General features: G+C 35.6%; 1 protein-coding gene across 3 annotated transcripts in view; it reads right to left on the reverse strand.

Moving 5' to 3' along the window:
* The window catches only part of LOC126972762 (zinc finger protein 665), a 29175-nt gene extending 12662 nt beyond the window's left edge, over positions 1 to 16513 (reverse strand). The window contains exons 1-12 of one of the 3 annotated variants that reach the window (XM_050819790.1): positions 15901 to 16513; positions 15368 to 15590; positions 14882 to 15174; positions 13256 to 13376; positions 10392 to 10549; positions 8366 to 8509; positions 7943 to 8130; positions 6957 to 7350; positions 6501 to 6587; positions 5861 to 6008; positions 2784 to 2851; positions 1245 to 1351 (exon numbers count right to left, since the gene is read on the reverse strand). In XM_050819790.1, coding sequence (XP_050675747.1) covers positions 1245 to 1351; positions 2784 to 2851; positions 5861 to 6008; positions 6501 to 6587; positions 6957 to 7350; positions 7943 to 8130; positions 8366 to 8509; positions 10392 to 10549; positions 13256 to 13376; positions 14882 to 15174; positions 15368 to 15590; positions 15901 to 16026 — 2057 coding nt within the window. In that variant the 5' untranslated portion in view covers positions 16027 to 16513. Of the gene's footprint in view, positions 1 to 1244; positions 1352 to 2783; positions 2852 to 5860; positions 6009 to 6500; positions 6588 to 6956; positions 7351 to 7942; positions 8131 to 8365; positions 8510 to 10391; positions 10550 to 13255; positions 13392 to 14881; positions 15175 to 15367; positions 15591 to 15900 lie in introns of all 3 variants that reach the window. The other 2 variants (XM_050819791.1, XM_050819789.1) reach the window with 2 other exon arrangements.
* Positions 16514 to 16664: the final 151 nt, after the last annotated feature.

Here is a 16664-nt window from a genome sequence, read left to right on the forward strand (position 1 = left end):
AAGATTTGATGAGAGGTTTCACTTTTACCAATTCTGAAGAGGCAGTCAGCACGTAAAAAACATGCCTTCAGATCTGTAGTCCTCCTGTTTTAAAAAATGGTTCGATCGCATGAAAAAATGTTTAAAATGTAAAGGAGAGTATTTTGAAAAGCAATATACATAATATTTTGGTTATAACATGTTGATTTTTTAAGTTATGCACAATTTTTAAAATACCAAAGAAATTATCAAAGTACAAATACGTTAGTCTCACTCCGCAAAATCAATTGAAAAAATTCTTGTGGTCATAAAATAAGGTGTAAATCAGATCGCCCAGCGCTACTAACCTACATTTTTATTCACCAAGAAGTTGCCTCTCTTTCTATCGCGTGACTCTTACCTCTTCAGGCGACATTAGGGTTGACTTCTTTACCTAAAACTGTACCTACCTAGTATAAGGTCATCTTATAAAATAGCTCAGTTTTTAATAGGTATATAATCGTAATTTTGAATCAATATTGTTTCGTTGTCAAACCTACATAAGTTGCAGATAGTAATGCAGTAGATAATAAAGACCACGACATAGTTGCCACACTGCTCGCTCGTGAGTCCCTACAGGCTGGCCTACTCTGTAGAGGCCGCCGCATGAACTTACGATTTCGATACCTACACGGGGAGTGAGAGAGGCCTGCAAAAACTAATAATCAGGATGTATTTCAATACCGTATTTTGTACAAATACTTTATTTTCATTCTTTACACTCACTGGAAATAACTTGTTTTACTTTACTATGATTATAATAATGGTATATTATGTGATAAAGTATACCAGTAAATTATTTACATGTTTTTTTGTTAATTGTGATAAAATTCAAAAACGGTTTTGCAGTAATATCGAAAAAGATGGGCCCAAGACCCAGAAACTTGTTAAAACTTCATCTTCGGAGTCAGTGCGTGAGTAAATATGACATGAATATTAAACAGGAATTTTCTGTTTAATAGTCATGTCTAAAACACATTCCGCAAATATTACTCTACTCACTGGCCGTAGATTTAATAAAAGTTTATTTAACTTTTTTTACGTTTTTATTAAAAACCTATCTATATCAAATTTATTAATTACACGGTTAATGTCACTGTCTATGTCGTGACAGTGACAATGAAAGTTAACATATACTCTGTTAAGACTAGATGTTAGTACACTACAGCTATTTCTAATGGTTTTAATGTTATGAATAAAAATAAAAACTAGAAAAATTTAACTACCTCCTGTGGTGCGCCAGAAGACCATGCTTCGCTGAGAATCCCTTCCCACAGTCCACACAGAAGTGTAACTTCGGTCTCGGTAGCGCTACGGCGTGTCTCGGTGGATTCTAATAACCATTTCATTGTAATTTATTATTTTTTAAAGTTATAGCCCTCATTTCTGGGATTAATTACACAAATTAAAATTAAATAAAAACAAAACTTATGAACAATGCGGGACTCGATCCCGCGACCTCTCGCGTTCCGTGCGAGTGCTTTTCCACTGAGCCAACCGTACGAGTGACGTAAAGTTCATAAATCTTGATATGTTTTTGAACAAGTCAGGCTGTGGCTTCATCTATACTATCTACTTTACAGTCAATAGTCAATACCCTGCTCAACGCGAGAAGTCACGGGTTCGATACCCGCATCGTTTATAAATTTTGTTTTAAATTTAATTTGTGCATTTCATTGTATTGATGTTTTTTTATAAAATTTACAAAACATAAACATAAAATGCAAGTCACGATCTGTCCACATGACTTGCATTAGTCCAGATTTTTTAGAGTGAAAACTTCTATATGCTGGGCACTTTATTTTATGGATATTAAATGAGACTGAGTTAGTTCTGGTAAAGTCTGCTCGAGGCGACTAAGGCTCTTCATTAGTCAACTCGTGCCAAACTTAGCTTACTTAAATGAATTTACTTTATAAACATAGATGTACAATAAAGAACTAGTCTCCCAATCGCCTATTAAAAGGTCGTTAGAAAATACCCGTGTGGCGTTGAATATACGTACCCATACATTAACTTATACAGATAACATAAAAACATTCATTCAAATTAACACCTTACTTCGAGGCAGTAATGTTCATAGTCTATTGTACACACTCATTACATTATGTTCTCAAGAGTTCGATTATGGTGCGAAAGAGACGGATCAAACACGAGGCAAGATTTTTTTTAGACATTTTGTGTTAAAGGGGCGCCTACCTAAAATACGACACTCCATTTTTTTAAGCTTGGATATTTATTTGGACAGTTTTTCACTGAACACTTTCTGATTGCGTGGCGTTGTATTCAAAGCGCGGTCGAAACACAACGGAAAACTCTACTTAATAGACGCATAAGCAAATTTTTGAGTGTGATTGTAAGTCTAGTTGTTTATATTAGGTATGTTTGTAAAGATAGATTTTTTTTATTTCTTATTATTAGAGTTTAGAAGAAGAATTTAGAAGAATTATTTTAGAAGAACTTTTTATTTATTTTACATTAGAAGTTTTCATTTCTGTCATATGGTCTTGTTGGTTGTTTTTGAAGCATGTAAGCTTACATAATATATACGTCTACATTCTTGCTGTAAGACAACCGATGAAAACAGGACAGGTTTATTACTTTAATGTGCGTTGCTAGCTACGTCTTACACTCGCGATTTGTATGTCACTTTGTGTTAACTGTCAACATCGGTTTCTTTCGACCTTTTCACATCTGTCAGTCTGTCTAAACGTATACATGATTTATACATGTAAGTATATACAAATCAAAATAAATCGACTTACCGTGGCTATTACTTGTGTATGAACGACATTATTTGGTTGATTTGAGGATATGATCTGGATAGGTTGATCTGAAAGACAAGACAATAAATAATATGAACAATAATGCAACAAAACCACAAGAATTAATTATTTATCATTGTCTGATGAGCCACAACATATTTATTACCTTTTCAAACGAAATTAAATCAAAATCACTTATTTATTTAAGTTAAGGAAATAACACTTATGAATGTCAAAAGCTTCATTTCGGAAAGGGTTAAATAAGAAGCTTAAATGAGAAGAAGTGGCAAGAAACTCAATTTTAAATCAACCCTTAAATATTCATATTTTTACAAATCATTTCATTTACAATACAATTAAAGTGATGCAACAAAAATACTCAAACGTCAAATACTCAACTCCTTACACGAGTAAGTCAAAAAAAGTAAATGTAAATTAATACATAAAAACAAGAGTTATTGAGTACAGTAGATGCATCAATCCCCACACACCGTTAAAAATTAAAGATATTTTGCGAGCATGTTATTAGCGATGGAAAAAAATATAATAATTTTAATTTTAAAAACATGAAGCAGAGTTTCTGGTTACAGGATCATCCTGCCACTACAAGTAGCGCCCGCTCGAGCATGACACTTGGGGCATATTTAAGGGAAGGGACCGACCCGTCCCACGTCGACGCCACAAGCAGTGACATTTAAGCGATCATGATGTTTACGTTTATCTTTTTTTTATACAGCCCATACCACTTACAAATAATATATCAATTGGCTTTCCAATCCGACAAGGTGTTAGGCAAGGAAACCTCTCACCAAAACTGTTTACTGCAGTTCCAGTAGTGTAAACAATGTATTGGGGTGACTTTGGCATTAATAGAAATGACGAAAGACAGACAGAAATCTTAGGTTTATGACTTGGTGCGAATTGCTGACAGCGCTGTACAAGCTCTTGCCACAAAAAGCAGAGAGATGGAACTGATAATTAACAGGTCAAAAAACAAGCAAATTAGAAACTTTTTGTCAGTGAGGAAAAGATGGAATAAAACAAATTCACCTTGGACAACTTGTATCATTTCAAGATCATAATGCAAGTAATTACCAGAGCAGTTTAGAGCGAAGCATCCTAAGGCACAATAGGAAGGACTAAAGGAGGACTGCAGTCATTAAAAAATTGAAAAAATTTGGGGATTTTATGTTAAAAACTGAAATGGCGTTAATATACGTACATAATATGAGAAAAACATACATACAAAAATATAAATCTTTCATTTTCATAATATTAGGGGCTGTTTCACAATATCCAAGCAGGATGAATATGGTAGATACACAACAAATATCATAGTTATTAAATGGATCGCCTGAGAGTGACACGCATTTGTCAATCAAGCAAAATGACAAATTATATAATGGTAGGGGAGCCCAAGAGACTAAAATAGAGATTTACTCCAAGCGTCGTGGGCACCTATTGGATTGTGAAGGTTAGGTGCTAAAAAGAAAAAGGTGCTAAAAGGTTTATTTGGTGTGTAACCTGGTACTGGTGGGCGGAGCGTGTACAACAATGTAAAAAAAGTGTGTTTGTACTCATGTATGCACGCAAGAAGTTATACTTCTTTGGCGTAACAAAGCAAAAATCCTGCTATTCTACGTTTGTAGAAAGAACAATAATGTAAAAATCTAGCAAAGATGGGTTTGACAATTAATTATTAAATAACGAATACGGCTGTATGGGCTTGAATCCGATGCCTGTTCTAATAATGAACGAAGAAACCAAAAATATAACTTCAAAAACAGTCACAAAGAAATATTCAAGCGCTTCAGATATTAATAGTGTGTGCGCGCCCCACGTGTTTCTAACGAAAAATATTTATGTGCCGATTTGCATTGTGTTATTTCATGCGAAGGTGTAGAAAATAGGGAACAAAATCTTATATAGCGAGTGATTGAGACGAGATATTAACCCTATTGTAGCTCCTATTCAATACACTGACGATTTGCACGTGACTAGAGGTTATGAACGATTTTTGATAATACAAAAAAATCGTGACCACGAAATACTCAAGCGAGTCATATTATTATACAGACGGTTCATCTTAATGTCCTATTTTTGGTTTGAAACTGACTTTCACGACGTGATGCTAAAAGTTTTAGATTATTGAAATGCACACTTTACTGCATATAATTAACTTACCTTACCTCAATCTGACGCGCTCGAGTTGCTCTAACGACCGCATTTTACTAATCTGATCGGCTGCTCTAGACATTCGACCCTATATACAGGGCTCAGGTATGTTGGGAGTATTTCACAAGTTGCAAGTTTGTCGCTCTTATGTTATTCTAGCACTAGAATAAATCCCAAAATCCCCGCTTGGGCTCCTCTACTATAATGTTTGGTACATGGTTTGTTTATAATGGACAATTATGAAAGGCTCTTGACAATTGATTAGCTGACATTCTCAAATTTTGTTACACGAAAGCGGAATACAATGTGATGATTGATTTTATAGTGAAAATAGTGGTAGAAGTGCTATTTAGAGATATATTCAAATAGAAAACTGTAAAATATACAATAAATTTTCCTTAAAAGCCATTCATCTTGCGTTACGTTATTTCGTATAAGATACAGTTTTTTTTTAAATTTTCATTTCGTCAAACGAAACTATTGAATGCGATGTTACCAGACCGATCTGCCAGATAAGTAAGTCATCTAGTGAATAAATATAGCGGTAAAACGCAATTTGTTTTATCTTGGACCTGTAATCTTTTCTTGCCTATGACAATCTGCTACTTTACTTGGACATTGTGAAACAACCCCTTAGTGTAGAAGACGGACTTGCATACCGGTCTAGCCATAGTTTGCCATCAGTGCAGACAACCCATGCACTAGAAATCTCATGACCATACGGAAGATTTTTTATGATTACTATAACAGTTTGTTTCTGAGTCAGATTTAGAAAAAACTTTATTTCAGCAATAAAGTAAAAAAGACATATTTTAGAATCATTTCAACATACTTCTTTTTAATTGTGCCCATTATTATATCTAGCATGCAGCCCCTAATAAATTATAGGATAGGCAGCGCACCTTCGTGCAATAGTTTAGAGTGATCACCTAAGGCTGCGTACTCACTGTGCGCAACGAGCGAGGGTTGCAGCGCGGCGGTGAGAGCGCACAGGTCCGTCACACACGTGCGGTCGCCCGCGTGCAGCCGCAAGTGTAACGACAGCGCTTCCTGATAAAAAAAGCAGTTACCATGAGATGGGTATTTACGATATTTTTTAAGTGATTAGGGCCCACATTCTCTTCCGACACCAGAGGAATCACAATAGCATTACCGACTTTTAGGAAGGTGTACGTGCTTTTTTTAAGTAACCCATGACATATGTTGTATCGTCGTGGACACACCGTGGAGGGAAGCTCATTTCACAGTTTTTATGTGCGTGGAAGAAAGTTATTTATAGCCGCACTGTAGGACTGTGTAGTAGAATTCAAAACAAACCGATAAAATGAAGTTTCAATTACATTTCATTTTATACTCAATCAGTCAGAATTTGGATGAAGATGGACCATTTCTATATATATAATGAAATACAGAACACCAGCATGTATATATGCCAGCTGCAAAAAAAAACCAATTGTGGACAATTAGTTTAGGTTACACATCAAAAAAGGATTATTTTATTTGCAATACCCGCATTGAAAATATTCATTGTGTACAACAAACCTTAGTATTAAAGCAAGATCCACACTCAGGACATCCATAGCCAGGGGTTGCTTTCTCTGATATCAATGAACCATCAGCACCAATAACCTGTAAGAAAAGAGGAAATCATTTTTTTTTTATAAATTCGTCTTTTTCAAGTATGTATATTACCTTATTTGCTTCTTCAGGCAGTAGCATTTTTGGTGTAAGCAAAACAGTTTTTGTGACAAAAAGCAAATGGTGTAGCATTTTTGAGGCATCTAATTTAACTTGTAACAAATACCATGATATAGTAAACCTTAGTGTGTGGTATTTCATGGTCAGTCTCATGGAGATCTAAAAATAATTACTTCATCTGATGTTGCAGCATGGGTGATGATAATCACTTACATCAGGTCATCCATTTTGCGAGTTTTAATAAAATAAAAACAAGATTAACATGTCATGCTTAGGAATATTAACTTAAACGACACACACCTGTACAATTTGTGGCTTGAATTCATCCTGTTTTATAACAGTTTGTTGCTGGACCTGTTGCTGTGCTTGTTGTTGAGCCTGTTGCTGTGCGTGTTGCTGAGCTTGTTGCTGCGCTTGTTGTTGTGCTTGTTGTTGTGCTTGTTGTTGTGCTTGTTGTTGCGCTTGTTGTTGCGCTTGCTGCTGTGCTTGTTGCTGCGCTTGTTGCTGTGCTTGTTGTTGCGCTTGTTGCTGCGCCTGTTGCTGCACTTGCTGCTGGGTCTGTGTTTGTTGATTCTGTGTCGAGTTTGTCGATAAGCAATGCCTTGTCATTTTGCAATGCTGTTGCAATTCCTCTTTACCTTTGAAAGCTTCGCCACATTCAAAGCAGGCGACTGTTCCTTCTCCTGTGTGTATCCTAGAATCATTGAGTAAATATTTAAAATGTTTAATATTAGTTATGAGGGGAAATATGTACAAAACAATTTCACACAATTCTACAAAAATAAATAAAAAACCCAATACAGTTTGAGTTGACATGATGGATTTGGGCCCAATGTACAAATAACTTTATGTACTTCTAAAATACAAGAAACATTTATAAACATAACTGGCATGGTGGTCATTGTTTTATTTGCCATAAAGTTGTTAAGTATTTATAGCGAAAATAGAACACTCTGTATAACCTAATACTAATACTACCTCTATGGTCGCTCAGTTAAAATTTCAGCTGTCTAACTATTATGATTTACCAGATACAGCTAGCTGGTTGGATTGACGAATAGCTAAGTCTAGGTGATATGTTTTTCTGTTGATTACTCTTCAGATACGGTGGGTGACCTTTAAAAATAAATATAAACGGATCGCTGCTGTTTGAGTGTAATTTTTAAAATCTTACCCAAATAATTTCATTTGAGACATGTCTAGTTCCACTTTATCATTCACTTTCCAAGTTATTAGCCATATCTTCCTCCTGCAACCTTGGACAAATAAATAAACAAATAACTCACTTCAAATGAGCAACTAGTGTTCTTTTTTGGAGGAACTCCTTGCCACACACTGGACAAGCATGGGGCACTCTGCCATGGACCCTGCCATGATTCACCAGTTGGAACTTCCTTGCAAACGCGAGGCCACAATCAGGACATACAAATGGCGACAGTGATCCATGAAACCTGCTGTGCATTACCAAATGTTCCTGAAATAAATACATTAAACTATGCACATAAGATTTTCCTCACAATTAAACATCTTATTATCATATATATATATATGAGGTTTTGAATTTGCATTACATTTTTGGTTTTAATTTACAAAATTATGTATGAGAGATATTAAGTCTTTAATTCCCCAAAAATTCAAAAAATATTATTCATATGAAGAGTTGTGAAAATCAAACTCAAATCAAAATAAAACAGCACAATATAGATTACCTTTTGCGCAAAGCTTTCTCCACATTCATTGCAGACATACGGTCTCTCTCCAGCGTGGTACTTCGTGTGTGTCACTAGATGTCGTTTCAACGGAAAACCTCGTCCACACTCGCCACAGATAAACGGACGATCTCTACTATGAACCTGTACAAAAATAACGACACGACACATTGCACTAAAATTCAGTTAGGAAAAACATACGCGGCCAATGAAAAAATTTACGATTGGATTTTGCAAATTGGAAAAATGAAAAGGAGTGCCCGAAATTGGGCTATGTGAAATAGGGTGGGTTGAAACAGTTTGAATATTTTGTATCAAATTGGTGCATTCCGACTAATCCAACAAAAATGCTTACCAATCCAGTAAGATAAAAAGGGTTGCCTTAACTATTGAATATAAGGAAGCATAATCTCACGCTCGTTTTCCACTTCCAAACACGATTAATTCCGATTATTTATGCCCTCAAGCACAGCAATGCTTAGTTCATTTCAAAAATTTGTTCAGACACTGAGCTCTTTTCCTCACAGACAGAATCTCCATGTCATGGCTTTGTGTTGGGAGCTTACCTGGGGGCCTACTCCTAAAATCGATATACGATATATCGTGGCATTATTCGTGTCGAATCCTACTTCTTAGTTACATCGTATTCAATGCCGAAACGATGATTGAACGAACGAAACATTTTTCGATACTATCGGTCCTAACCCTACTCTTAGTTGAGAGATGAATTCGACAAACAATCAAACGTCACATTTACGATAATCTCAACGACACCTTCTAGGCTGTCTTCGCTATTATCGTTTTAAGTTGTATAGATATATTTGCCATACAATATACATACTTAATAAATAAAATTAAAATTATTATATATGTGATTTACTATTCAACAGGATTTATTTACTACCAAGTAATTTAAGTCATTTTGTTGATCGTTTATGCGTAGAAAGTAATGCAAATGGCCGCCTGAGAAATAGGAAGTCGACGAGAAGGGTTGAGTTACATTTTTTTACGTTTTATTATCCGCAAGTTTTGTACTATTTATTCAATTTTAAATGTTCATATTATATTCATTACATAATTTTTGAATATTTACAGTTGGTGCAGAGTCTAGCATGGTCCTAAGCGCCTAAGCTATGTTTTGACTTTTGACACTGCACAGCGACATAGCACAGATTACTGTAGTACATAGTTTGCGCATAATTCATTCACTCTAAACTCGTAATCGTAAAAAAAAAATTGTCTATGGTTACGATGTTGTTACGATAAACGATATGGAATACGAACATTTGTTAGAGTAGGGTAGGTGCGATATATTCGGGTTATTATCGTATCGTTCCGAATATATCGTTGTCGACTTTGCGAGTACGCAGAGCAGCTCGAATTATCGGGGACCCAGTGCTCTGTGAACGGCTGGATCACTTGGCGTTGCGTAGAGATGTCGCTTCATTGTGTGTCTTCTACCGCATTTATCACGGGGAGTGTTCCGAAGAGCTGTTTAACCTGATTCCTGCCGCCGAATTCCACCTTCGCACGACACGCCACAAGTTAGGATATCATCCTCACCATCTGGATGTGTGGCGGTCCTCCACAGTGCGGTTTTCAAGGAGCTTTCTTCCACGTACCACAAAGCTTTGGAATGAGCTTCCTTGTGCGGTGTTTCAGGGACGATACGACATAGGTACCTTCAAAAAAACCGCGTACACCTTCCTTAAAGGCCGGCAACGCTCCTGTGATTCCTCTGGTGTTGCAAGAGATTGTGGGCGGCGGTGATCACTTAACAACAGGTGACCCGTACGCTCGTTTGTCCTCCTATTCCATAAAAAAAAATAAAAAAACTCCAGAGTGAGAAACAATTTATAAAGTTTCCATGTAATGTATTAGTTTTAGTATATTTTATTGTTGCTTTCTTCTCACTAAATAAAAGTATAAAAGGGCTTAACCCATAATTCCTATCAAAGAGTGTTGCTATCTTTTCATAAATAAATGAATAATTTACGTCTACATCAACAGTAATGTCTACACTTACCCTTGAATGTGTAACAAGATGATGTTTCAATGTAAAAGCCATTTTACACTCATGACATCGGTATGGTCTGTCAGCGGAATGCAATAACAAATGTGTGTTCAAACAGTGCTTCCTTGCAAATGCCTTGCCACAGTGTCCACACACGTGTGGTCTTTCACCTGAAATTTTTTTAAAGTAGGTTATACTCTGTTTCAAATAAAGGTCGGTTCATAAAAAATTAACACCAGACGCGTCAACATAAATGGATAAAAAATACAAATGTAATCTAATGCGATTTTTCAAAATCAAAATCTTGTGCTTGAACAATGTTCAATCAGTTGTTGTTAAATGTTCTTTTAAACAATGAAAATCTGCTGTATTGTCTAGCAACAATGTCTATATGTTAGTCTGCATGCAGAATACACCTTAAGCGCAACCGCACGGCTAAGACTTATTAGGTACGCGTCCTCCACCGAAGAATCGTCCCACGCTGAACCCAAGTTAATCACCAGAACAAGTTAACCGGCAACAAAAAATTCTACTAATTAAGGATAAGATACAATGTAGACATCGTACCTTGATTTTTCGGTAGATGACCGTAAGTTTATGTAGCAACTGATACAAAATTCAACATTTGTGTCGATATAATTAAATAATATTAATTTTTATTATATTACTGAAGCAAGCTTACGGCTCCGTCGAACACTTTCTCTTGCAACACCAGAGGAATCACAGAATCGTTGCCGCCTTTTAAAAAGGTGTACGTGCTTTTTTGGTTAAGGTACCCATGTCGTATTGTACGGGAAAAACCGCACCGGGAAGATAATTCCACAACTTGGTATGTGGTACGAAGTTCCTAGAACCCTATTCTATCCTAGAATAGATATCCTAATTTGTGACGTATCGAAAGTGGAACTCCCCATGATAAATGCGGTAGTAAACACACAAAGAAGCAACATTACCACCCAACGCTAAATGATCTAGCCGTTCAAAGAGCAGCTGGATCCCTGGAGGTTCGAGCAGCTCTGCGTTGCATGCGTTGCACAACAGCAACACATGGAGTATTGCTGGCTTTTTAGTGCGCTAGAATGTGGGCCGGCTTGAAGTATTGCCGTGCTCTTTTTATTAAATGAAATATAAGAAATAGTATAGAAGACAGGATACAGTCTTGGGGAACTCCAGCATTCACGGGCTTCGGCTTCGAGCAATAACCGCCGACTATGACCTGTACTCTACGCCCAGTGAAGGAGCCCAAATTATGGAAGTTTTGAGAGAAGCGACTTGTGTCGAAAACAATCGAAGGCCTTCACTATATCCAGAATAACTTCCAGGCCCTCTCCCAGGCGCGCTGCCCATCATGTTAGGTATACCAGACGATCACGTGCCGGCTAACCAGGGCGAAAGACGACTGAAGAAGAGAATCAACTGTTGACCTTCTCTAACACCTTGGTGGTTAATAATGCCTTCCATGATTATGGAGAGCAGAGAGGTAATAGCAACTGAACCTGAACTGTCTCCTTTTATGGATCGGATAGACAAGGATTGATTTGCATTAGTCCAGAACTACGCGTTTTTAATATGAGTGCTAGAATAAATACGTGTGTCCCGGCAACAACTCAGGAACACACTTTCCCCATGTAAAGCGGCGGCAGTGACAGCTGATTCTAGTTACCAAGAGAAGCTTTCGACGCCGCCAAGAATTTGCGGTGTTCACGTCAGGTAACTTGAAAGCTGCTCGCCAATTATCGTAACTACTGATATACCGATGAACATTTTCAAAAATGGCGTCCATTTTATACATAGAGAGGTGTGTGACCAGCCAGATAAAACGAGTAGGTACAGTAAAAACTAGATTAACCGAACTAATTGTTCTCGTGAGGCATTCGGATAATCGAAGGCATGAATAAAAGTGGGCTTTGTGCATAATATGTAGTACATAATGTTTTGTTTACAGTTTGTAGTACAACAAATACATATCAACGAAAATCATGTTTATTTAGAGATACATTCTCCAACCCACAATGTATATACTTATTTATGACATTCATATTTTCTTAGATTACATCCGTACGTAGTACTAAATTATGAACTGCAGCCTTAATTATTTGTTTACACATTGTATATCGTAATTTTCATTTGGTAATTATGAAATAAAATTATAAGTTTAATTTAGTTTAAGATAATTATTTAGTAATTTTCATTTGTCGTAAGCCACTTTTTCTTTATTGCTGCTATAGCATAAATTTGTTTCAGCTGTAGTAAAGTCACAGTACCACTCTGTTTGTTTTTCAAACCACTTCAGAGCTTCCAAGGCATGAATTCCTTCATCATGAGATGGTTCTGCATAAATTCCCATTTATATAGGATGGTGTAATGCGAGTTCCGACATGTTCATGCTTGCATAAATTCCGACTTATTGGTAGTCCAGATAATCGAATTTCTACTGTACATCCAAAAATGTTTTATTTGAAGTTTTTACATACTATATAAAAAATACTATTCCCTATGTATGTACATTGAATTAAATATTGTTGGATGGTACCCAAACATTAGGCATAATAACCTGCTTAATTTGGGGCTAGAAAATTTGTGAACTATGTTAATTTTTATTCATATATCTAATACATCTCTGATTTCCAATTGCCATAAACCTGTCATACTTTCCTGCCTTTTTCCACTTAGGTCAACTCTTTCATACATGCTCTCTTATTCTTGGGACTTTTTTATTTTGTCTCTCCAGATCATCCAAATCCGATTGTGGAATGTGCACCAAGGTTGACTTTCCGAAATATGTCCATATTCCTTCTAATATATTGCATTCAATCTAGTGTCATACATTCTCTCTACATGAGCAAAATATATCAACCTCAAAGATGATTTATTACCTGTATGCACTCTTGCATGTGTCGTTAAATGATGCTTAAGAAGAAATGATTTTCCACACTCATCACAGGAATAAGGGCGTTCTTTCACAGGGGCCTGCTGCTGTGGTTGCATTTGCACTGTCTGTGAATACAATATCTAATACTCACTTACAAAACAATACATTTCTTGGTATGATATAAAAATTGCTTAATTAAAAAGAGTTATTCAACTCTAAATAAATACATTGAAAGGATTAATGAGACATGCATACTCATTGTTGCTATAATACAGGTGTATAAGACATTTCAAAATTAAGTCTTAGGGTGATGAGATATGATGAGATCAGGGTCCTATTATAGTTAACTAAGACAATAATAACTATAACACAGCATGGCCCCTATCTCTGCTGTGAAGCAGTAATTTGTAAGCATTATTGTGTTTTTGTTCTGAAGTGTGCTGCGGCTAATGTAATTACTAGGCAAATGAGACTTAACATCTTATGTCTCAATGTGATGAGCGCATTTGTAGTGCCATCAAGAATCCTGAGCAGCACTGCATTGAAATGGGCAGGGTGTTTCAATTATCATCAGCTAAATATCCTACTCATCTTGTCTCTTATTATCATAAAATATATCAACTTGCTGTTATTTGTAGCAAGGAATAGAAGGAACATGCATGTATCGAGTGGTTAGCGATCCTACCTAGTAAGCCAGTGGTCCCGGGTTCGAATCCCGGTAGGTGCAAGCATTTATATGATGAATATGGATGTTTGTTTCCGAGTCATGGATGTTTAAATGTATTTATGTATGTTTATATGTTATTATTATTATGTATGGGTCACCAAATGGTAATTGATTACCACTGTTTACAATCTCTTGCAATGTGAATGGCATCACAAGTATGTTTCAGATTTTTTATGTAAGGTAATTTTGTATATGGTTTTTTAAATGTTCCCATGTCATTCCATCCTGGAAACGCCATGTAAGGAGGTTTACTACAGGCAATAGGGGTCATGTCTTAAATAATTTAAACACCTAGATAGACTCTTGCTGTTAGACAACCAATAAAAACATGCCAGGAATATTAGTTTAGTTTGTGTGACAAGGTATTTCTTACACTCGCAATTTTATGACATTTTGTGTAAGTGTTTGAATTGCTCAAATCAGAGGTTAACTTTAAACTAAATATTTTACAATGTTTTCACAGCAGTCATAGTCTATCTAGACATATAAATGATCTAAGGGTCAAGTGATGCGAAGTGATCTCCCCACCCAGTCTCTTGCAATACCAAAACTCTCCCACATCAAACAACCCTTAGGCTTCCTATGACACCCATGGGTTTCAATTCTCTTCAAACCAATGGATGGAGTGTGCAAAATGTATGTTCTATTATAATGTTAGTTTTGAATAGATAACTACAGGTATTTGCCAGTTCAATAAAAAAATATATGAAATTATAATATTATAACAAAATTTACAAAAGATATTATAAATCGTACATTGACATAGTTTAATGCAATTGATGATATTTACAATCTTTAGTGATTCTGCTCATACAAAATGTTTTTTATTCAGATTTCCTCAATTCCTAATGCTTTGGTTATTTAAATAATTGTGCTCAAATTTATTCACATATATACACTTACTTTTGGTGAATTATTAGTTGTCCCTGGTTCTTGTTTTGTATGGAGTAAATGATGTTGATGAACTGGAGTGGTCTGTATTGTTTCTGTTTGGTTTTGCTGGGTTGTCACTTCTGCTAAACTTTTTATTGCACCATTTAGTAATGTATGATTTAACTGAGAAGCATCAATGACTGGAGTAGCGATGCCTTGGGCTTGAAGGGCTCGTTTCATCAATATTTCATTACATTCCTCAGCTGTTAACTGGATTGGACCAAGAGGAGTCATGAATGGCTTAGATGCAAGATTTGATGCACCTGAAAAATACAATTAATATATACTAATAATATAATTTATCAAATTAAATACTATTTCAATTAAATAAATATTTTGGTATTTATTTTTAATGAAACAATAATAATTTCTCAATGAGGCAAAAAAAAACAAATATTAATTAATTCACAAGAGCTATAATAAACATTTTAAAATGCTTGTTTTACTTTTACTCACTTTGTATACTTGTTGTCTGATTTTGTTGTGAAACTCTATTTATTGTTTGGGTTGGTGATTCATTAAGCACAAACATAGCCCTTCTGCCTCCCCCTGGTGTGCCAGTAGTAACTACTCTAGTAACTTGAGCTGCACTATTAGATGCCACAGTCACAGTCCCAACTTTCTCCTGTACCTGCGGAGACTTATGGGACATAACAGTTAGGGTTGTCTCAGGAGAAACCTGAAAATTATGATTATTATAAATAAATAAAAATACTTCCCATTTTTCTAATAAGAATGCAAGAAAAAAAAGGCACATTTTTTATTATAAATGAAAGAATCAAAGTCATAACAGGATACAACCTCAATCTAAAATTATTCAATTATTAACAATCTTTTGTGGATTCAGACTCCATTGGTGCTGTAATTACAAATTATCATCAAATGCTTTTTATTTTGCTTCATTACATATGTATAATCACTCATTTGTTTTCCCCATTTTCTTATTCTGTTAAGCAGTTATTTTAACAAGAGTTATAAAAAATAATTACCGTATTGCCTAAAGTATAACTCAAACTGCCTGGTGTGTCCACCTCACACTTCGTGAGATCCGCAGAGCTTGTAAAACCCCACGAATAAGCAAAGCCAGACACATTTGTTGGTGTTGGCATACACATTTTCGCAAACTATAAGTTGTCACCGCATTGAAAATAAACAAACTAACACAAGTTTAACACACGATAGTCAACACAAGTAAACAGTTTCGTCATGACAGCTCTGCCATTATGTCCATGTAATGTTTCACACACCTACTTGCACACTAACGCAACACACCCGTCAATCAACCGCCGAAATTTAGAGTTGGGACGGTTATTAACGATTATATTACATCCTACCAATCATTTCCAGTAAATATTTAGCGATCTACTACAATCTCTTCATTGATATAAACATAAAATTTAGTAAAAAACGCGGCACAGGACGCTATAGAATTCATTGGCATGCACGTAATATGATAATAACTCTAACTTATTTATGTTAACTAATCCCAAGAAACATTTCATCATAAAACACAACCCCATTTATATGTATATTGTGTGAAAAATCGCCAATTATTATTGTGTTTTTCGGAAAACAATTACTAGCGCACACACAAAAAACTAAACGCCATTTTATTGTTTATGGTTTATTTAGTTTTTTTATACTTGGATTCGTATACAAGAAAATTTTGCCTTTCCTCGTCTTTGGGCGCGTGACAGTACTAAATTCATGTTTTTATTAGAAAATATTTTATTATTACAATTATAAGGCGATT

This window comes from Leptidea sinapis, chromosome 27 (assembly GCF_905404315.1).
Source record: "Leptidea sinapis chromosome 27, ilLepSina1.1, whole genome shotgun sequence".
Classification (NCBI taxonomy): domain Eukaryota; kingdom Metazoa; phylum Arthropoda; class Insecta; order Lepidoptera; family Pieridae; genus Leptidea; species Leptidea sinapis.